The 24,224-nt window shown below is 27.8% G+C and overlaps 1 protein-coding gene across 1 annotated transcript in view; it reads right to left on the reverse strand.

Moving 5' to 3' along the window:
- LOC112684186 (NACHT domain- and WD repeat-containing protein 1) overlaps positions 1–24,224 on the reverse strand; it is a 217,523-nt gene that overhangs the window by 133,793 nt on the left and 59,506 nt on the right. Inside the window, exon 2 of the mRNA XM_025555553.1 lies at positions 11,494–11,615. Coding sequence (XP_025411338.1) covers positions 11,494–11,599 — 106 coding nt within the window. The 5' untranslated portion in view covers positions 11,600–11,615. The remainder of the gene's footprint in view (positions 1–11,493; positions 11,616–24,224) is intronic.

Genomic DNA, 24,224 nt, shown 5'->3' on the forward strand with positions numbered 1-24,224 from the left:
TTTAATAAAATTGTATTCAAAATAATTTCATTAACAATATGACATCAAAACCGCATTTTTGATAATTTTGTAGTTACTGCTTTTTGCAGTAGCAAGGCAGTATAGTACACGTGGATTTTTTATAAATCAGAGTTTGAAAAATGCCAAGTTGCTACCTAATAGGACGTTATGTATAGAGTTAATCGGCCAACCCTTAAGATAATACCACGTAGTAACTAGGCCATTTGACTATAATTCTGTTGAATAGTCTATGCAAAAAATAAAGAAGCGTTATATACGTATATATTATATAGCGTATAATATCACTTAACACTTAGAAGAAATGTTCTTAGAAAGATTGATTCTCGTTAATAGTAGTTCTCATTTATGTTAGTTTAATTTTTAGGTAAATATTCTAATACATTTCTTTTGCATTTCGAGTCTAAAGTATTTGTCACGTAAATTCGAAACAATAAAATTAACTAATTATCCAATGATCTAATATTATTCACTTTAAAGTAGATATAATTTTTTTTTTTATTACTATTTTTGCTTAAATTTAATATGTATATAATATTATTAATCTAAATTACTTTGTTGTTGTGGTATGTGTTATTCGCTCACAATACAACTTTCAACGGATAATGACAATTCTATAATTTTAAAATAGTTGTATTATATATACATTCACACACACACACACACACACAACCCGTATATCAAAGTTGATTTTAACTGGAAAACTTTATAATTGAACAAGGATTATCACGTGTAATATGGGATCGAGTATTCAGAACGATATTTTTAATGCGTTTTGAAGACGATTTCTGGTGACTGGATAGAAAAATCAAATACTCGCATAGCAGAACCACGTAAGCAAGACATCGCATAAGGAATAAATTTTGTTTTGATTGTATAAATTTTTTTTTACACGGTATAATTGTTTTACGAGGCACAGGCGAACTTGCTTCGTTCAGAGGATTGACGTTGGTGCTTAATTGGTGTCTAAATGTAAATACGCTTGTAGTTTTACGCTTTTATTTTATTGGTGTACTTCAGTGAAAATCGTATTTGACGTTAAAATAATATGGATAGTAATATAACGCCTCTACTTACATGTACATGTGTTTATGCGTGAGAGCACAAATAAGTAAACTATTGTTAAGATAACAATCCACACGTTGCGTTTCAAAAAATTGTCGACAATTATAATGAATAAAATGTACTCCAAGATAATCGGACAGGGCTCGTCGGTAATATTATCAAACAAAAACCAGGAGTATATGTATGCAGTTGGAGTTTCTGAGAGTCACCGGATTTTGGCAAGTGTCATTAAATTTGAAAGCCATGCGTACAAGGCATCGAATTCGGAAAACGATTCCGAGTGCGTCTTATTGTGGCGTCGACAAATAATAGCGGATACTCATAAAAATAGCTTTCAAGATGTTTTAAGATATAGAACGACCGAATTAGATTCGATTCTTCACAACCGAAATGATGAACAAAATAAAACTAAGAAGTATAAACCGTCTTAAAGTTGTAATAAATTATTGTACTTAAAATCATTTCTTGGAAAAAAAAAAAGTTGAAAATTGATATTATTAAGTTATTTTTGTAATAGTAAATTAAATTATAAAAGTAATTTTGTGTTAAAAAATGTGCGTGTAAAACCACAGTTGATTATTTCACGAGATGTATTTACTTAAAAATGATATTACAACTACATTCGAACCAAGACGTAAACTTTAAATGCTTTTAAAAAAGAACCAAAGGGTTTGAACTATTTCTTCTTAAGTATTTTGTTTTAAAGACATATTATTTTATAATAACTAGCATACTAAAATGTCATCATCAAATTCCAATAATATTTCGATAAATGTTCATTATTAATATTGTTGTTCAGTATGGTGTTGTGTTATAGTGTGTTGCACACATTATGTATGCCTCTCAAATGTTGTTCAATATTGGAAAAAGTAATTTTTTTAATCATATTTTTTATTATTATGATAATAATATTCTTCGATGAATGGTTAAAAGAAAAACTCGTCAAAAGTCACTCCCCTAAATTACGAATTTCCAGCGTTACTGTATGATAATTGTTATGTGATCCTCGTAGACAATAAAAGAGCTCTTATGGTCAGATCAGAATTAGTGTTATAAATACAGAATTATATGTACCCGAGTAATAAAAATATAACGGCTATTCGGCTCCTTGTGGTAAATTATATTGTTGTCCTTCTGGAACGCGATTTCAGAATCATAAACATAAACTGAACAAACGGAAAACTTGAAATGCCGCGCAGCCACCACAAATATTTTATAACGGCAAATAGTAAAATATATTTAATAGAATGTTATAGTCTGTGAACGCTACCGTCATTTCTTATCTATACGTTAAACGCGTAGAGCGTTTCACGATCAACATTTTATTTTAATCAGTTTTCTTCAGAATTTCAACAATGGAAAATTGTTTTATTCGCTAGACAATACATATTACTGCGTTCAAATTAACATTTCAATAACATTTAACATTTAACATTAAAATTTAAATACTATCTATAGTATTGATTCTGAAATCAAATAGTCTGCCACTTTTGGTTGTGCATCGCTAGAAATGGTGTTTTCATTTCTTTCACACTGTTTAAGCCTTCCGGGCTTCAAATAATATATTTATATTGCCAGAAATGTTAACATCAAAATTGTTTATTAATATTAATACTGTTTACGATAAGATAATTTAACAGAAACAAAAAAAAAAAACTGAATTTCACGTTTCAGATAATTTTATTTTTATTTCATTTGGTTTGAATATTTTGTTCGAAGAAAATAAAACAAATGTAATTGGAGTCAATTATTGGGTAATTATTTTATTTCGAATCATAATCTTATATTTTCTTTTTTTTTTTAAAGTTAATTGTAATTTATTCAAAGATAATTCATTTTTTAGCACGATTTTAAAATATAACTTGATATATAATGTATTTTTTCCTTTTTTCTGATGGTGGAATTTTAGGACGTAGAAGTTTTATTAATTTATGTTTATTATGAATACATTATGTTTGAGCACTCGAAAAAAAAACTTATTTATTCTTGCAATATTCTATATATATATTTCAAACATTTTGACGAACAAGCATTTTTTTCTTCAAATATTTCAAAAAGTGTAGTAATGTACAATGTTACAATGGTATTACATTTTTGTTATATTTATAATTTATTCTCGATAGAGCTTTTAAATTGGATTTTTATCACATCGTATCTTATACACTTTTTTTATACATAACAAATTTCAATAATGAAATATATCATAATAATAATAAATAAATATAATAATCAAGTAATTTCAATAACTCGTGTCACAAATAAACAAATAATAAAATACACCCCTATAGGTGTAACAAATGGTAACAATGACAATAATAGTTCCGCTCTAAATCGTTTTCTATTTCTTAAATAATTTATGATCGGTCAAATTAGGTTTGGTAATCTTTCGAATTGGAAATGTAATTATTAATAATTATAAATAATATAATTATTTTTATTTAAATAATAATAAATAATAATAATTATACGAAACTGACATTGACAGTAATAGCTGAATAAGATAAGTGTCAATAACATCCATTCTCTTATAATTTTTCTTTTTAACTCCATCCATTTTTAAATAATGCAATAGCGTCATAACGTCATTGTTTCAAATTTATTTTTCACGCATAATGTACATAACCTATGTATAATGTGAAGTCGAAAAATAATAATATTCCTCGTCCGTTTTTACACATAGATTTCGTGTTAAATCGCAATAAAACGCAATCTAGATCGTACATCGTGAATGGCCAAATAACGAGAGGTAAATAATATTAATATAGATAGACCAACTTTGCGTACGGTCCCGACGCAAATGGGATCGATTTCTGTTCATACTGTTCTGCAGACTTCTTATTATTTAATAATAATAAATACTAAGTATCATTAAATTGTACATAAGCATAATATCATGTACAAACGAAATGCGACAAGGTGAAAAAAAATATAATCTTTCGACGCAGTTTGACAAGCAGTACAATGTATAGGAATTATTATCGATTTCGTCGTTGCATCACCGCTAGTGTCTCTTTTCATTTCCTCGGATCCACCACACAGAGTGAGCGTAAGAAAGCTTCGGAAGTCTAAGAAAAGTATTCCTTCTGAAAAGATAAACGAGATGAATGCGTCGCGTTAGATGCAAAAAAGAGTATGTCCAATAAAAAAGGAAGAAAAAAAATAAAGGAAAAGTATGACAATAGTCCTCGACGGGGGATGAATTGTATTACTATTTCAAAGACGTTGAAAAATATAATATGTATATTTATGTGTTTGGGACAGAGAATCAATTAAGTTAACAATATTACGAGTATAATACATACTACTTTTCGTAGATAAACTATTTTTAGTTTAAGACTATCTATAAGAAAACTGGATTTATCGATACTGACTAAGCATTTTGATACTCGCGATTAAATGCAGTTCATTTTTCTTTATTTATTTTGTAAAATTCATATTTAAAATCCTTACAATACCGTATGGTAGGAAAATCTGATTTGATTAAAAATAAAATTTTTATTATAATACAATTCCAGTAATTCCATCTGATAAGACTATTTACATTTTTGATTACCTGTTAAGTATTAGTACTTTTTTGTGGCCTTATGTATTAAACAAATCCCTGGGACATTGCCTTTTTAGTCTTCTAAGTGTATTTGTGGAAAACTATAGTTTTTAATTTGTGGATAAGTATGAGACTTTTTTTTTAAATATGTACACCGTTTTTTGGTCCAATTTTGTTGGAATTTGCATTTGAAAACCTTTCACTATTACCTCGTAGTTAGAATTCGAAAGCCTTTCGAAGACAAATATCTTCATCTGGGACGTCAATGACTGTAGCAAAATTGTCTATACTAAATTGTGATTATAAGTTACATATATTAGCGAAAATCAAACTGGTATTATAAAATATATTATAAATTACAAAGGAAAGTCAGAAATTGAGAAGAATGGAGAAATACTGCTAACCAGCCACTGGGATGTTAACGGAAGAGAAGAAAACATACGTTGGGAGTGACCACGATAATGGCAAATAAAAGTTAATAAAATGCAATTTAAAAACATCTCAACATACCAAATTAGTATGAGAAATAGTAAATTGAAACAAAATTCGATTAATCTACATATAAAATACGATTGAAATCGATTTGATTTATATCTTTAAATATTTTTTGTCTTGTACATTTAAAAAGTAATTGGAAATTATTCCGTAATAAACGGTATTATTATTATAAATGGTGAAAATAAAAGACGCTGAATGTAAAAATATTTCAAAAAAAATTTTAAAAATACAATCTAAAAGTATACATTTATATATGTACAATAAATAACATAATGTTCTATATTTAGAAAACGTTTACTAAATAATTAAAAATAAATATGGAATTTAATTTTAAAGTTTCTTTTAACAATTTAAAATTAATATCAATAGTTCAAATTTACTTTTAACAATTAATTAAAGTTTTTTCTCAATTCCTAAATATTTTTTTAAATTTCATATTGAAGTATGAAAAATATTTTTTTTGACCAGATCTAATTATTTAGATATTGATTCATAAGAGACTTATAATTTGATAGTATAATGACGGTTATAGTGATAGATGACCCTTCAATTTTGTTATTTATTCAGATTTAATACTAGCCATATAACATATAATATATTTTTACGTCAATATTTGATATTTTATCCATACATATTATAATTATTATATTATACCGTAATGCTGACTAAAAAATCACTAATGTTCATATAAATATTTATGTTTTTTTGCAGTTAGCTAAAATAATAAACATTTAAAATCCCCTTAATTATGCAAAACATATTAATAGATATACCATGTATGAAAACTATATAAAATAATTAAAAATCCTAAAAAAATGCATTAAGTCAAAAAATCGTTGTTCAAGTCATATAATTAATTATAGTACTTAATGAAAAATTAAATTGGTAAGGCGAAGTCATCAATTATGAAAATCAATATCAATATTTTTATTTATTTTTTTATTATAAAATTATTAAATCGTTTTCAACCCTTTTTTTCCAATGAATACGTTGTTTTTATTTAAATATTTTATGCTTAGATACGTATATGGTTTAAAAAAAAATCTTGTACACTTATTATACCTTTTTTTTAATCATGGTATACATCAGAAATTGGGCCATCACTTGAAATCATTTATTATAATAATATGTTTTAATATTATTTTTGTGTAATTTTATGTTTTAGTTTTATTTCTAGCTAAATTGAATCAAGTTATGCATTAATTTATTATTAGTTTTTCATATTTATACACTATAGTAGATTCATATATTTTGCAATTCAACACTTTTAGTTAAAAAACTTAAAGCCAAAATACATTGTAATAAACCTTCGTAAATGAACGTGAAATGTAATGAAATTAAAATGTACATTAAATAATTTAATATTCTAATCACGCGAGTCCCTTCATTGGCAACAAATTTGTAAAACAAAAAATATTGTGAAAACACATTAATAATTGTATTCATTTATATTTAATTGATAGAAAATGCGTACATCTTCTTCTGTATATATAAAACAGTAAGCTGATTGACTGCTATCAACGCACAGCTCAAACCATTGGACAGATCTGGCTGAAATTTGGATAATAACAGATAGCTATTATGATGTAGACGTGCGCTAAGAAAGGATTTTTTGAAATTTTGAATTTAAAGGGTTGAAATCGGTAAATAAAACTATTAAAAAATTATTAAAAAACTATTAAAAACTATTTAAAAACTATTAATTTTATTTTTGGTAGTAAATGACGGGTATTGCATAAATATTAAACAAAAAGATCCCGCAACAGGTGCCAAAACAAATAAGAATGTTAATTCAAAAAATTATTATGCATATCGGTTGATGATTAGACGCGATCAGGACTAAATTATTTTACGATGCATAAGCTTTGTCAACAATTCATGGTCGAAATATATATAAAGATAGATAGCGAACGATTTCGATACTTCGATTTCGATTCAATCAAAAAAAGCTGCGTGCAAAAGATTCTCAAAACAATTGTTAGATATTGGAGATGGGAAAGTTACTACAGATGAAACGGGATGTATAAAATTACCGAACGATTTCTGCACAATCATTTATTCGTAAGATGCTCTCATTTACCAGATATGTCCCAGTGTACACAGACAATACACAAATCATGAGTGGCTGGCAGAAAGAGCAATTTTAGTAGCCAAAAATGGGGAGGTCAACGAATTGAATCTCATAATACAAAATTTGTTACCAGAAAACTTGGTATTTTCAAAAATTTCAATAGATTTAACAAAATTTAATCTTGGCAGGTTACATACATTTATATACTTAAACCCGGCAACGACGGGTTATTCAGCTAGTTTACATATAAATTTGCATAATTGGTTAAAAAATTATATTTATATCACATAGAGATCTGCCATAAAATTGGGTATAATAATCCTTAATTATTATCAATCAACCAGAAGTGCATACGAATCATATAATCTCTTGAATAAACGTATTATTAATTTATAAATATTTTAATCTGTTATATTGTATACTCTTATTAACGATTTAATAAAATATTATAACTCGTATAATTTTTTTTTTATGGTGCGCGCAGACGTTAAAAAACCAACTATCGTAAAAAATTAAGTAAGTATTATACTAATTAACTGTTAACGAAAAATTGTTTTAACTATAAATTTAAGAAATACGACTATTTACTTTTACTAGTATAGTTAAATTTCAGTTTAATTCCTTCCCAGAGTATTCCAATTCCGTGTAGTTTAGCTATGTGTTTAAGGAATTTTTTTTGTATGAAAAAAATAAATCAATAAAAAAAATAGTACTGAATAGTTATAAAATAAATAAAACTATCGTAATATTTTATATCCAATATAAATATATATATAACTCCTTATTAACAATGGTTTTAATCAAGACAAAGTAAAATAATGAAATAAAACTCGGACAATTGAGGATCTACTTCATAAATGTTTTTATATTGTATTATGTATGTATTATTGTATAATGATTTAGTTTTTATAGCCTAATAATTATTAGATGTTTCGTATGACAGAATGGTACTACGAATACTACCAGCACCCAACACAAATCAATGGAACAAATATATTAGTACAGTAAGTATATACGTTTTTAAATAAAATGTGAGCTTATTTTTTCTTCTTACGTGTAAAAAATTATAGAACTCTAGAATTATAGAATTTTCCAGTTAAGAATTAAAAAAAAATACGATTTAGAGTGATTTGCCGTTTTTTATTTCATATACAATGTTTTTCAGTGCATACACATTTAATCTCGAGTAAATATTGTTTATTGCACAATAACTATGTACAATAATATATTCTTGGTTTTAAATATTACATATACTTTTTCTTATCGCATAGATTCCGGAGTACGAGTACTATAAACACAGATTTACTCCAAGACAAACAGAATTTATTTTTACCTTTTTATTGGAGTTTTGAATATAGGTATTCAAGCACCATGGTTATTGTAAAAAAAAAAAAAAAAAGCATACAGTTGTTCAAAACTGTTATGGTTTCAACTCGCACTTACTACACCTTTACGTTCATAAAATGGAAGTATATCAATTTTAATACGCTAACTGTTGTACAACGAAGATAAAATATAATACTATTGATACAACATATTATAAATATTTTCATCTCACATGCGTATGCATTTTTATTAGAATAATAGAGTTATCGGCGCACATCAACAACAATGTAATCGTGATCTTCTTCGCAGACATTGTGTGATACGTGAACATTAGATATTTTAAATTCACTAGATAAAAAAAAAAAATCGAACCTTTACAAAAGAGACACATTTAAAATATGGTTTTATGTTTGATAAACTATGTTAGAATATTTGTATTGTAGACGGATTAAGATTTTCATTTTCGTAAATAGCTCGTGGTGTATTCTTTAAACCGTCAATAATCGGATGCATCCCGGTATTATTGTATTAACTTGGGTATCACGACACTCGAAATCCTTCAGGGTTGGTGAATTCAGCTTTTTCACGGGGATTTTAATGTATTAAGGATTTGGGTTGATTTAGGTGCTAAGCCTTAGTATGAATATGTATACTGCTATTGGAATCAGATTTAGGTTAAAAAAAAAATCAATATTCACAAAGATCTGATACATTTTCAACATTACATCATACCCATAGATACATATACATACGTATTAGAGTTTTTATGGTTAATAAATCGTAATTTTTACTCCGAAAATCTGAATTTTAATTAAGGATCGTACACTATGTATAAAAATTCTTTTGACATTGATTAAGTGTCTAGTAAAGTTGATGTGATTAGTGATTTTAGGTAAATCAGTACAATTTTTCATTTTATCTTATGTTGAAAACAATTTCAAATTTTTATCTATAATTGGTCGATGAGAAACTTTAAATATTTATAAATAATGAATTAATGTTGTGTAATTAATTTATGATACATACAGGGTACACTCATGAACGGTTTAAATAGATTTACAAAGGCCAAACAGTCTAAGTTGTGCTGCTGTATAGTACTCAATAAAAAATAAGTTGGTTACCCAAAAAGTGTATTGAATCACCAAGCGAATATTTTCTGCGTTCAAATGGGTAATAGGTTTCAATAAAACGCAGTGACTACAGACTTTATACTTACTAGTCATGTATAGGCCGTTTGTATGAAACAAATGGGATAGTAAAAATATTCTCTGTACCTGTCTTGAAACTGCGCACGCCTATGGTAATATACCTATCATATAATCATTATTTGGTTTTTATATATCTACTCGCAAATATATTTTATAAATATATAGATCAATGAACTTGACCAAGTCTACTACAATAAAATATAAAAAATGTATAATACGTACAACTATCTGTAACGAGGATTTAGTTGTATTATTTTTATTCGTTGTATTACACTCACTAGATATTCGTTTCATTAATAAGTTAAATGTAAATGTAAAATGGATAAATATATATATACGGCTCAAGATGATTGTTAAATCTGGATTGCAGCCAGTTCCAATGTAGCTAGTTTTAATTATGATGATTTTTCATTTTGAAGTGTTTGTAGTACCAATATATCGTATTGACATACTTATGGTTTTAACGTTATTCGAATCGATTGAAAATATGTGTTAATAACATATAATAGGTTTAAACTACATATTGTTATAATATGACATTGAATAATATACATAGTTAATTTTGTTCCATTTTTTTCTTAAATTTTGGTTAAATTATGTTTTTATTTACAGCGCTAGTGTAATTTTAAACTTAATGTAGCCAAAAATACAATCATTTGTTATAACATTTTTATTCTTGTCATATTTTGTATTTTTAATAATTTTTGTAATATTCATGATAACCACAAACATCACATATTGTACTCTAGAGACATATATTTCTTGATTCCCGCAAACAGGTACAAAAGATGAACTTATTTTCACAACAATGGAAAAATACTATTGTTGCCGGTCCTTAAGGACTTATTCTAGAACGGTTTTCACTATATATTCAAATAAATTATTCTGTTATTCTGTAGCTGAAGTAATGTATAATAATATCTGGTATGTCAATATTTATTTATTTCAAAGTTTCTGAGTGAATACAAAGTTGAAGTTACACAAAGTTAATAAAGTCATGTACATTGCATTATAATTTTTTTTTATATGATGAACATCGATCATTATATTGTACATGATATACAGACTTGATCTCAATAAAAATTATATCTATTTCAGTTATGCGTGTCATTACTTTTTATTAGTATTTTTACTTAAAAAAAAAAAAAAATGGTAATACTCAACTGTTTATCATCGTTATTGATATTTCAATTTTAATTCTATGCCGTAGTTTGTAACTTTCTTTCGCAAAACTTTGATATCAAACAATGTTTCGTGACAACAAATCATCTACGATATTTGATACAGAAAATTATACAAATTATACAAATCATAACAAGGTAAATGATAATCCAATAGATACGGAGGTATAATGATGATACAAGTCTCAAAAGTATAATTCTAATGGAACTTATATGGAATTCAATGGCCCTTATACGAAACATATCTAAACGGTTTCCGGTAACCACAACAATATTATTCGTTTATCGTTATCACTAATTGGTAAATTTGTTTCCAATTTATTTTCACATCACAGAAAACACACACATATTTATTCAAAGCCGTATTTCAATGTTATATGGTTCGAACGGATGTTTGAATTCAAACGTCACTTTTGTACGGCACGTATTAGCTACCGTTCGATGTATAATATTTCATTGATATATCCGCAAAATCGATTCGGCCACGTACGCAAAAGAAAGTTTTTACCACAAACTCTTTACTCATTAGAACTAACGATACATTTCCGCGTACCGTACGTGGACGAATAATTTACAACTTACCGTTTTTGGTGGACGCGATGAAAACCTTGACCAGCCTGGGTATAGCCCATCCTGCGGTGTCCAATTCACCTCTGAACACTCTTAGCACCTCTTCGTCGTTGTTCATTTCACTGAATCCATAACTGAAATCGATTAAAACAACAGGTGATTTATAAACACGGCAAGATAAACCGAAATCAGCATGCTGTTATTATGGTAAAAGTGATAAGATAAGAAGAAAAAAACCACTTATACATTATACACGCAACCGAAGCGGCGGAGAAAAACAGCTTCGGCGATTAAACATTTATAAATTGTGCAATAATTACACGTACCTATTGTACGAACAGTTTACAGTTCGAATTGTCGAGTAAATAGTTGGTCAATAACAATTTAATGTTGGTGTAGTTAGTAAAGGAAATTTATGTGATTGTCGTTTTATTTATTAATTATGAGTTCGCGGTGCAAACGAGCAGAGACATCGTGTTGTATAATAGTAATGGATGAATAAATAATGGCTTGGTCATAAGAAAATAAAGAGCACGTTCGACAATGAAGAACTTTTTTTTTAATAAATATATTATTTAATTTACGTAAATACGGTAGTCGAAGGAAAATGGGTTGATCGATTCGTGATCGTGGTTACTCATAGGAATGAGAACAAATATAATATTATACATCTTGTGTTTCATTAGTTATTTACAACTTTTGTTCTTTTATATCAGTACATATTTGAGAGGTTATTTATAATTTAACTTATCAGATCGTATATGAAATCTTCGTTATTCGATAAATCCGGTTTTTGCATAAACTGTTAATATAACATATTTTGAGTTATAGGCTCTAGAGCATTGCTGGAAGAGTTAATTTCTAATCGATTTAAAGTTAATATTTTAGACACGCCACATTTCTAATTTCAGTTATTATTAGTTATTGTTTTCATTACTTAATTATATTTAAGTTTTTATATATTTATTAAAACCCACAATTACCTACTGAGCATGTTGGGCAGTGACTAATAATATTGTTCGATTGTAATGTATTTTATATTTGATGTGTTATTCACATTTGGCTTATAAAATTGATCACGAAATCACGTTTAAAATTTAACTACGTTTAATAATGTATACATCAGTTTACTTACAACCGACATAGTTTAAATATTAAAAATATTTTGACCAAAGTTGATACAAGTAAAAATTGTTATAAATAAAATTTGATTTCCATGTACAAAATATTATCGATTTAATAAAATACGAATAGGCTATTCGATTGTTAGAATTGATAGCAGAAAAAGTAAATGCAGCCACAGGATGTGGATTATTGTTTGCATTCAACTTGGCAAAAATAGGTTATACAGATATTAAAATCAAGAAATAATAATTACAATAGTTTTCTATTGTTCGAAAAGGTTTTTAAAAAGTTAAACGCAAACAAATATTGCAGCAGCGTCTGATGATTATGTCCACGTAACACGTAGCCAGTACCAATTTTACCAATAGTATTGCGTACATATGTATACTATAATTAAATCAATGATAAAACACGTATAAATGCAATTCGTTGATAGGTTGATCTTGATTAAAACCCAAAACACGACCGGTGACCATTTCTACGTGTATACTACATTTTCATAGGGTTCGTTACTCTCATTTTCAAATGCTAAGTAAATCAAATCGTAGTACGCTATTATAATATTGCAAACCTATAATTTTTAACTTTTACACTATTTTATTATAGTTGACAGGGTTTATCCAAACTTAAGTACTTATTACTATTGCTTATATTATTATTATGTAACTATTAATTATTTTCATATTAAAACAGTCAAAAAATTACGACTTTGTAAATATCCATGGATGTATATAGCCCATATAGACTAAGAATCTCTTATAAAAAAAAAAAAAAAATTTGAATATATTAGAATTAAAAAATGAATCATCATTCTATACAAACATGATTTTGAAATGAATAAATTTAATATGTGTAAACTATTCTTGAATAAAATATAAATTTGTAATTTAATTTTATTATTATACTGTATTCAGGCAGACACAATAATAATGAAATTATTTTATGATAAAATAAATTGGTAGAATAAAAAAAAAATATTATTATATTTATAGCAAAAAAATGTAATCTAAATATTATGGAGAAGGCTAAGGGCATTTAACTGACAAACTATTGTGTACAAACTAGTAAAAAATAAACATTGCAAGTTTCTCTATTTTTTTTTTTTTTTTTTTTTAAACATATTTTTTAATAATTTTACAAAATTATTTTTATCAATATCATAATTTGGATGGACATTAACCATTCACCCGTTATTTTATTTTTTTATATATCATGAACTAATGAACAGTTAATCTAAGTGTAAAATATTATAGAATATAATATCAGGATAAAAATATTTTACACTACGATATGATCGAATTAATTTTTTACTGTACTTTCATGATAAATAAATATATTAAATTATATTTCGTATAAGACAATTATGTGTTTGCTGTTGAACAGCAAAATTATTAAATTTAAGTTAAAAATAATTGAATTTTACAAATTAATAAATTAATCCCAAGTACGGAAATTACGAAATTTGCATAACCCCATGTAACCTGTCTTTAACTTTCTGAGTGTAACGAAGAATGAATTTGTTTTACCAATGGTAAAAAGTTTTTTTTTTTGTGTGTTTGATTACACAATTTGAACCGGAAGGATTATTTCGGTCATCATCAAACATAAAGTAAAAGTAAAACATAGGAAATGGGTCCTTATTAGTAATTTAAATAATACTTTGGGAATTATTTGATGAATTATCCAATAGTATTCTCAATAGTTGCAAAAAATAGAATAAAAATTAAAAAAAAAACAATAAAATTGTCAGTATATCGGTTTTCGAAAAAATTAATGTTTGGTTTTCGTTGTAATTCAGAAAATAACGATTTTAAATAATTTAAATATTCACCGAGTGATTCTATTATCATTTTCAAGAGGTGATTTAGTTTTCATATTATCTTAGCTTTTTTTTTTTGAAAATATCAATGAAATAATTTTGAATTGACAAAAAATCTTGAAACTATAATACAAAGTTATTCTTATATACCTGCCGCTGGTTGATCAAAAAATAGAATCGTCTCAAAAGAAAAAAAAAATTACAAGCGATTGAATATAAAATAGTTATGCAACAATGAAAATTCGCTATATATCTGTAGACAAAGTCCATAAAAAGAATGAAAAAAAAAAACTACCAAAACAAAAAAACAACTTTCAGATACATCAAGGAATTTTTAATAAACGATATTAGTTATTTATTAGCATTTTTTAATTTTTTTTTATTTGAAAGAGAAAAACACAGTAAGCAAACACGAAGAACTTGTATAACAATAAATGTATAGTAGCAAAATGACCTGATGTGGAAGACTATTCATTGATAAATATACGATAGTTAATTTATTAGTTAAGGAGTTAATTTAATAATTAATTAGTAAATTAGTTAATTTATTATTTTAATAGTTTTCTGGTAATGTACATAAGGTTAAGTGTGAAATAAATGGGCGTTGATGGTGTTGAAGTTTTGAATGAAATTTGGTACATCATTTTTTGGGTAGTTGGTCAACTGAGTTTATTTTCAAATCTTTATGCAACGTTTATTTGTTATATAGCATTGAACTGAAGCTATGGCACAGCCCTAAATTTGCATGTAATAAACCCAGATAGGCCTTAATAGGGATTTATATAAAATTAATTTTGTACGGATCGATAGTTTTGATTTAAATATAGGGTGAAGCGTACGTAGACGGCCATTTAGTGTTGATATTTTGATATTAAATGAGGCCTTAAAGTTATTCGTCTTTCAGGTATAAGTCTTGGACATTTAACCTGTGGCATTGTGAGGATATATATTCTTTGCAGTTATAGCGACGGAGAGTTTTTTACGTAAAGCAAACACTACATAAAATTATTTTTCGTGGTCAATTTTTATTCGACATTGAAGGACTAGTATTGGCTTTTTATAATTTACTTGTTACTCTATAAATATTAATCGTAGTGACTTGAATAATTTACTGAATACTTAATTTAAAATTTTAAAGATATTTTATTGTTTCACAATATTATAATAAAATTTTTCCAGTTTATTGGCACTTGAATTTTTTTATTTTTCTAATTTGATTTTTCCGATCTTTATAACATTAAAAGTTGAACTTAAATTAGAACCATGGCATTATATCAACTCTTTTTAGAAAAAAAAAAAAATCAATCCCCCTCATTTCTATGACACATAATCGTTTCTTTTTTTTTGAGTAATGGTACATTGGTTGAAAGTATGAAATACCAATACAACAGTTTTACTTACCCTGCATCCCACCAGACCGTCAAGTTACACACGGTTTATATGTTTCATCTTTTTTTTGTATTTATTTTATTTAAAAATTAATTAATTACTGATAACAATAAAAACATTTAACGATAACTTTGCACATAGTAGAAACACAAATAACATTTAAAAATATCTTAGATTTGATTAAAAATAAATCTTGTGCGTTTTTTTTCTTATTAGGTAAAGTCGAAACATAATTTAATTATAGGATAACGAACAAATAATAGCTATATATTTGCTAAATTACAATGTCATTTAAAGGTAATAAGTGCTCAGAACAAAAAAAAAAAAAAATTGAATTGTGACTGGATTGTATATCAGTGGTCAATGGAAATGATTTTTTCTATTGTTAAAGTTTCAAGATAAAAAAAAAAAACTTTCGGATTTTTACAGAATATTTAAGTGCCGTTCAGAGTTCACTTTCGTGTACCATATATATGCTCACTACCATAAAATATTGATAACAATCGATGTTGACGTAACTGCACGCGAGAACATACGTTCATTTCGTTTTATATTATTTCAACACCTGATCAACACTTTTTTACGGTTGTTAATCATTTCCGAGTTATGCGGTTACCCGACGACATTTGAAACGGCTCGATTCGTTCAATACGATAGCATAACAACGGCGACGGTGCGTAATTTATGCATACCGGATACTATGCTAATTACTTTTTGGGCGTTCTTATACGACGGCGATGTCGTAAAGTATTCATAGCGCACGGCACCGTACCGGTGATGATTATAACACACGAGCTCCCGGCAATGTAAATTCGTCTACGCAATAAATATTGCGTAGGCTATACCATAATAGTACGATGTACATTTACGCTGCCGGAGCGCAGTCGACTCCGAATAGTGCAATAACCCATTCGGTTCGGTATGGGATTCCGGTGCACTGGCAGCGAATTTTCGCATGAACGCCGCCGCAACGATGTCGTGTAATTTAGGCCCTTTGTGCGAGGTCACACGAGCAGTCGTGAAAATCGCTTCGCCACGCCGCAGCAGCACCAAAACAAACGATCCTTATCGCGGCCATCAACTCGAATAAAAGACCGCGTAAACCATACGCGCGCGCACGCACATAAACACATGCGCCCGTCCCGCGTATGGAATATTGATTCGGACCGAAAGACGCTGTAAAAATATCCATCGCGAATCTCGGTCGTAAATTTCAAATCAGTCGGTCCGAATGACGCGCGCGCGTCTATCAAGTCGGCCGTAAGTACACCGCAACGAACGTGACTCGATTCCCCCTCGATGTTAGGTTAGGTTAGGTTAGAAAAAAACCGCCGACACGATTCGGATCTCGAGGTTTTGCATTTACCGTCCGTCCGATATCGAAATCCGTCCGACGTGCATTACGAGTATATACGATACGTCTCCCATTTCAACCTTCGCAAGTCGAAACCGTTCGTCAAAAGTATCGATGCGACCCAACCCCATCGCATCTCCCGCACCGCGCGTCGTTCCGACGAAAACACACGCGGAGCGAAACGCAAACGTTTTACCCGTTACGGTTCACTCCGAAACGGGTTATACAACCACGCGCGTGTACGTGTATTACTGTAGGGTGTGTACAGGAAAACGGATCGGACGACGGGTGAGAGGGTGCTGGTCCGGGGGCGCTGTTATCGAACAAAGTCGTATTGCTGAAGTGGACACGGCATCGCGTTTCGCCCGTACGGGTTAATTGCGCTTTTCAGCGACACACGTTGTTCGGGTCCAAAGCCTTTTGTTCCGTATACGACGAATAAACTTCTCGTGTGCCCGCGCATTAAGTTCGCAGACAGTTTCCAAGTTGTTATTGCCAAGCACACACGACTCTACAACTCGTACGTACGTATGAAAAGTAAATATATACATGTGTAACACGCAGTGCATTAAGTAAAATACGCCTACGGATATTAGCCGATCATTACTGTTACGGTACATTGTGTACGCGATTAAAACGACACGAGGTTACGCGCGAAAATGTCAGATATCACGACCGGAAAAATAGTTTATTCGGCTATAACGTAAATACAATAAAAAGTGTAATGTTATTGACAACGATCACTAGTGTTTCTTCGACTTGTTCGGTAATTTTACATCCTTCGATTATTTCGATTATTCAACGTCTTACGAGATTTGTCTTGTTTTGTTTCGAAATTCAAAATACATATAAAAATATAAGTTAATAACTATTATTTACAACGAATCGAATGTAACAAGTTCAATAGAAATTGACATCTCAACAACTATACTATTCACTTATAAAACGTTGCATTTCGACAGGAAATAGTTCATATTTCAGATACCAGACATCCTTTTGAATAGTATTTATTTTTATTTATTTTATAGTTATTATCAATGTCTTTTTTCTTTTTATTATTATATATTATACGAATTAAACCCATACTTGCAACAGCGTGGATCTGGGTTGCTGTGGTATTGATTTTTATTTGAAATGTTATTATTTAAATACCTTTAAATGTAAATTATTTTGAAAAATAAAATCCCCACGAGTATCATTTTCTAATGGTTAAATATACCTAGTATAGCTTTCTACTTCAAAAGAAAACAATTTTAGCTTAATAGTCATTATTTATTCGAATGTTCAATGATTTAAATTCTGAGTGAAACAATTTTTTTTTTTTTTTTTTGAGGAGGATATTTGTTTACACTATTTCAACTATAGAGTTCCGATAATCACCAAATATAGGTATGATATAGAAAATTGACTCTAATCGATATTTTGAGAGAAGATCATTTTTTAAATCTCTTAAAAGTTTTTGGAATAATTAAGATAAACGGAGAAAAAATTGCAAAAAACTGTAATGATCTGCATCGTTTGAGACTGTCAAAGTTTAGAAATGAATTAATAACAGCTATTTCGGCACACGCACAGAAAACAAAAATAAAATTATATGGTCCTAACCTAATGTTACACCATTTTCGTTTTAATAGGTCAACTCTCACTTTTTTTTTTTAATCAAATTACTATTTTGCTATACTCTACTATATTTATTCATCCATCAGATCCATCAATGAGCACTTCGTTGTAAATTGTGACTGCATGTATACTTGTGACTGTCAACCACGACGTTTTTTATCCCTTAAAATAAAGAAGCTCTATCATCAGTGTATGTACACACGGTTTTATTACTCAAGTCCAACTAAATTACAGTATCCAAATACAAATTCTGTAACCTTGAAAGTGTCGAGAAATGCCCAGAATCAGTTCATCAAATCCTATGTCTATTTCAATTCAGTTCTACTTTACGTTATTATTTTAATCGTCATATATTTCTGGAATATCGATATCCAAAGGCCGACGAAAATCTATGTAAATGCTATTTTATTTAATTTTCAAATATATTTAATCGTTATGATCTACTCTCGGGCCTTTATAACTACGAATAACATACCTTAATAAGAACAGAGGAAAATGAATAATCAACATCGTACCTATCACACACTCACCATACTTCACCCATTTTATTTCGTTTTAGATTATTACAAAACTTAAAATGTCAACCGAGATGTGAACTTTCACTAGTAATAATTTTCTATTATTTTGTCAGGAATTATTTTTTTAAATTTTCTAATCATCACTATCATAAGAAATATTTAATAGGAAATGTTGTCTAGTTAGAGCTTTAAAATAGAACAATTTGATTAATTTTCCAACAGTTTTTTTTAATAATTGCGAAATTCATTTTTATCATAATATTCAATAAAAATACAACTATGAATATAAACTAATATTCCCTTTCGATGACTTCTAGTATAAACATATATATTTATACTTGTGTTGTAAGTACACTATAAAGCTATTGATTAGGTAATTTCCAATGAAATTTCATATTTACTACTATTTTCGTGCTTCCTTCTCTGGTATGATTGAATTGCCAATTTATAACACTTGTTGTTCATTAACTGTTTAAGTAATGTATCAATAAAACCAATAAATCGAAAGAATTTGAAAGTTTATCCTTAAGTATTTACTATTTTGTTTAAGATATATGAGGTTTTTGTTTCTCTTCAACATTTTATAAAATCGATTTGAATGATGATGCGACTTCAATAAAAGAAATTAACAAATAATAATAATTAAATAAATACCATCGATTATAGACTTTTAGAAACTAAGGGTTTAGTCAATTTTATATAAGTTATTATTTAATATATTGCAAATGTAAAATACCTCTTAGAAATTATAGAATCCTTTAATCCATCAATAATTAATTTTTCGAATTCAAAAATAATTTTTCTTAAACAGTTTTACTATTATTGTATGATTATTTAATATTGTTTTATAATCATTTGATCTATACATTTTTGTTCAGATGAAAAACATAAAGGATAATTAAAATAATAATAATAATAATTAATGGGTATAAATTTATTTTATACACAAAAATATAGCAAACTTATAAATTAATTAATAAACCGAATTCAGTATTTGAGATGGTTAGGTAATTTGAAACTAATATTAAAATAACAAGGTTTACCTAATCACAATCATCAAACGTTCGATTTTGAAAGTTGATACATTTTATTTATTATAATTTAAATATTTCAGAATATCTATTGCTATTCCAATTATTTATGACTTATATTTTACATTAACATATTAATTATAGATTGTATTAATGAATTTGGGTTATTAATTAGAATTTAAATGAGGTTACAGTAATATTATTAATAAAACAATTTAGTATATTAGTAAAAATCCTTTAAAACTTAAATGTCTTAAGATAGTCAAGATTTCAAATGTCTATTAGGTATTTTGTTTTTTAGATTATAGTGACGAGCTCTATTCGAAATAAATCACGACTAATGCTAATATTAAAAACGACTAGAAACATTAATACGGTATGTATAGCACGAAGAATGTGCAACTGTTGCCCGTGAAATTGTCAAATTATTTTTAAGATCTAATTGGATTCGATGTATGGTAATAATATAAAACAGTCCTTTTCGTTAGTGATAAATTTCATTCGATTTAGCACGATTGACAAAAACATGTATATGCATGCGACGTGTGTAGCATACAGCATATTGCAATTGATATAAAAAAAAACCTACTATATTTCTTTTCGATTTACCATACCCCAACACAGAGTTCACGAATGATATTTTTTAGGCATGTTCAATGAGACCTGTGATTCGACATGAATTAATAACCTATTTATAAAACCGAAATATAAATTATTCGTGCACTGCAAATCGTATTTGCACTGTTGTTGACGCAGAACGATTTGTTTACGATACAACGGAGAGAACGCATTTTAGAATGAATAAACGATTTATAACAAGTACATTATAATATTATACTTATTCAGGTTTAATTTAAAAAAAATAACTCAAATCACTTTTATTTGTGACGCTCATTCCGGTGACGGATACTATATGATAGTATCTGTTTGTTCGTCGAGAAATATTTTACGTGAATAATTCGTACTCGACCGAATCAAGACGACGGACTTATAACGTATACATTTGTAATACGCATTACTGGGGTGTGCACTTATCATGTCCAACAATCGCGTTTATTACGAATTTCGTTAAATCAGTATCGGTAATGGATTTGTTTTCAACTTTCGTAGACGATTTTCCGTTTGGAGCACCAAGTTACATAAGGTCGTTAGTCATGTTTGTACAGGTATAATTTTTCCAATCAACTGTTTTAACTTAATTACAATATTGTGCAATATTATGCGCGGATTTCTTAGCTAAATTACGCATGGGCTTTGAACCGAAACAATCCTATTTGATGTCTATGTACATCCAATACTCTTCCTTTCGTTACAGACCAATTAATTCGATTAGTATAGTAATAATAACGTTATAGTGACCGTTAACAAGCAAAGCGATATCTTATGATGTAAACTGATTAAGTAATTGGTTTAGTTTTTAAAATATTTATTACGCAAGAGTTCACAACGCCGTTAATGTACACTACACTGCAACACCCTACCCTCCCTGAAGTTAAAAACAATTGTATGTGTTTTTTTCTGTCATTACTTTTTTTTTTTTTTTTTTTGTTATTTATTTATTTATGTTTTCGTTGTATTCTAAACGTGCGTTGTGGTTGTTGTTGACAATATGCGAATACTAATGTCATTGAAAGGCATTGAAAACCGCATAACAGTCGTAGTGAAAATAATGTGAAAAGTATATACTGTGTACTATTGTGTACAAAAATAAAAAAATATAGCGAGCGTATTTCGTACTCGAGTCGACAATATCTTAGATTAAAATGTGTCATACTTCAACCGGGAATTGGACGTATGGACATGCAATTTTTTCTATTGATTTGGTGATATACGTGCTGAACAACAAAACTTCAACTTAAAATATATTATTAGAGTATCAAAAAAATAATTATAGCTATTCATTCATTTGTGGTATTATTAGGCATAAATTGTAATTGGATAAATACTAGAAGTGTATAAAGTTATTCAAACCATACATTTGTAGATTATACATGCGTATGTATATGTAATAGTTGATTTACCCGACTATATTCGGGTTGGTTATACTATTCCATTGTTTTTTATTATTGTTCGAATAATTTAAAAGGGCAAACATTTATGGTTTTAATTTAACTAAGTACTAATCGGTAAACATTACAGGTATTTTTAGTTTACCAATCTTTTGCTAACACAAATAGATTGGATGGTTTCCCTACACGTGATTGTGCAATACATATCCCATGGGAAAAACATGGACAATTCCGAGTCGTAAATGGAAATATATATATATATATATATATATATATATATATATAGATTCAATGTACTACATTTATTTTTAATAATAAAATGTATGCAGAAATATTTTCAAACATTCGAATAACATTTAAGGGGTCCAATACAAGAACCAGCTACTTCCATTTATTGAAATTGTAACTAAAAATTAAAAAATTTAATTTCTGATAGTGGTATAAATGTTCAAATATACCAATCGAATTGTACGTATACAAACACACAATTTGAATTAAGATAACACCTGAAATAACGCATAGGTATGTTTCCTGTAGTGGTCGAATCAGATGACCACCACAGAAGACTCAATATTTGCGCGTCTTCTGTCTTTTACAAACTCACTTAACGTAATTAAATATATTTACTGTAGCAATGCTAACATGAATTTACAGTTTTACAAATTTATTATTGATATTGCTTAGTACTAAAATATATTTCAAAAACTTAACTCTTACTTCTGCATTTAATGAGCTAACTGTTCATACATAAGTATTCACATTTTACATTTTTCTAAGTATATTTTTTTATAAATACAAATTTAAAAACGTGAAAATATTTAGTTATTGCACCGAAATAACGATTTTTTTTCCATATTTTGTCTTGACAACAATTTAATAACTGTTAATAATGTTAAACGGTAAAACACTATAATTATGTATTATAGTTATATCTTGCAATACGATTTAAGCTTAACAATATTTTCTTGATTTATCATAATATTTTTACTAAAAAAAGTAGAAATACCTCGTTATAGAACCAATATGAAGTATTTTTTTTTTATATTCTGAATGAAAAACATTATTATTGAAGGTCAAAATATAATCGTAAATAATAAATAGCTGCAAAACAAAACATTAAAACTTTATACAAATTATCGATATATCTAAAAACATAGTGTGAAGCAATACAACAAATTTAATAAAGTTAAAACAAAAATTTTTTCAAAAGTAATTAATTTCAAAATAACTTAAACAAGAATAATAGTATGATAATAATAACATAATTGAAAAATATATTTTATGTAGTAGATAATATTTTATAAGTAAAACACATTGAATATGTATTTTTGGATTTATACTTAAACGTTTAGGGTTGGATTCAATGGTTAGCACAAAAAGAAAAAAGAGCATTATTAGGAGTTTGCCGTTGTAGAACTTATAAGACACATTTTAAAAATTTAGTTCAATTTTATGGATTTAAAGAGTTAAGTAGACGTAAGTAAATTACGGTGGTCGAGGCAAATGCTTTTTACATAGCACAAATTAAAGAAAATGAATTAGATTTTGAAAAAAATTTAAAAGGCAATTAAGTAGAACAAGATAAAAAAATGTTCAATTACAGTTTTATATTTGTCCATTATGCCAAATAACACGTCACATTGTTTGATATTCGGATATTCTTTATGGATAGCTAAATAGGTTTTCGGACAAAAGACTTTGACTTCGAAGTATATTCTGACATTTAATAGAAGTCACCATAAATATGATATTTAAACATTTCATTTTTTACACCAATCATATTATATGACGTATAGTGGTTCTTCTGCACACAATTTAGATTTTCGATTAAATATCAACAGTTACCTGCCAATTATAAATCTACAGGGGCGGAAATTA

This window comes from Sipha flava, unplaced genomic scaffold, assembly GCF_003268045.1.
Source record: "Sipha flava isolate LNK unplaced genomic scaffold, YSA_version1 244_pilon_pilon, whole genome shotgun sequence".
In the NCBI taxonomy this organism is placed as follows: Eukaryota; Metazoa; Arthropoda; class Insecta; order Hemiptera; family Aphididae; genus Sipha; species Sipha flava.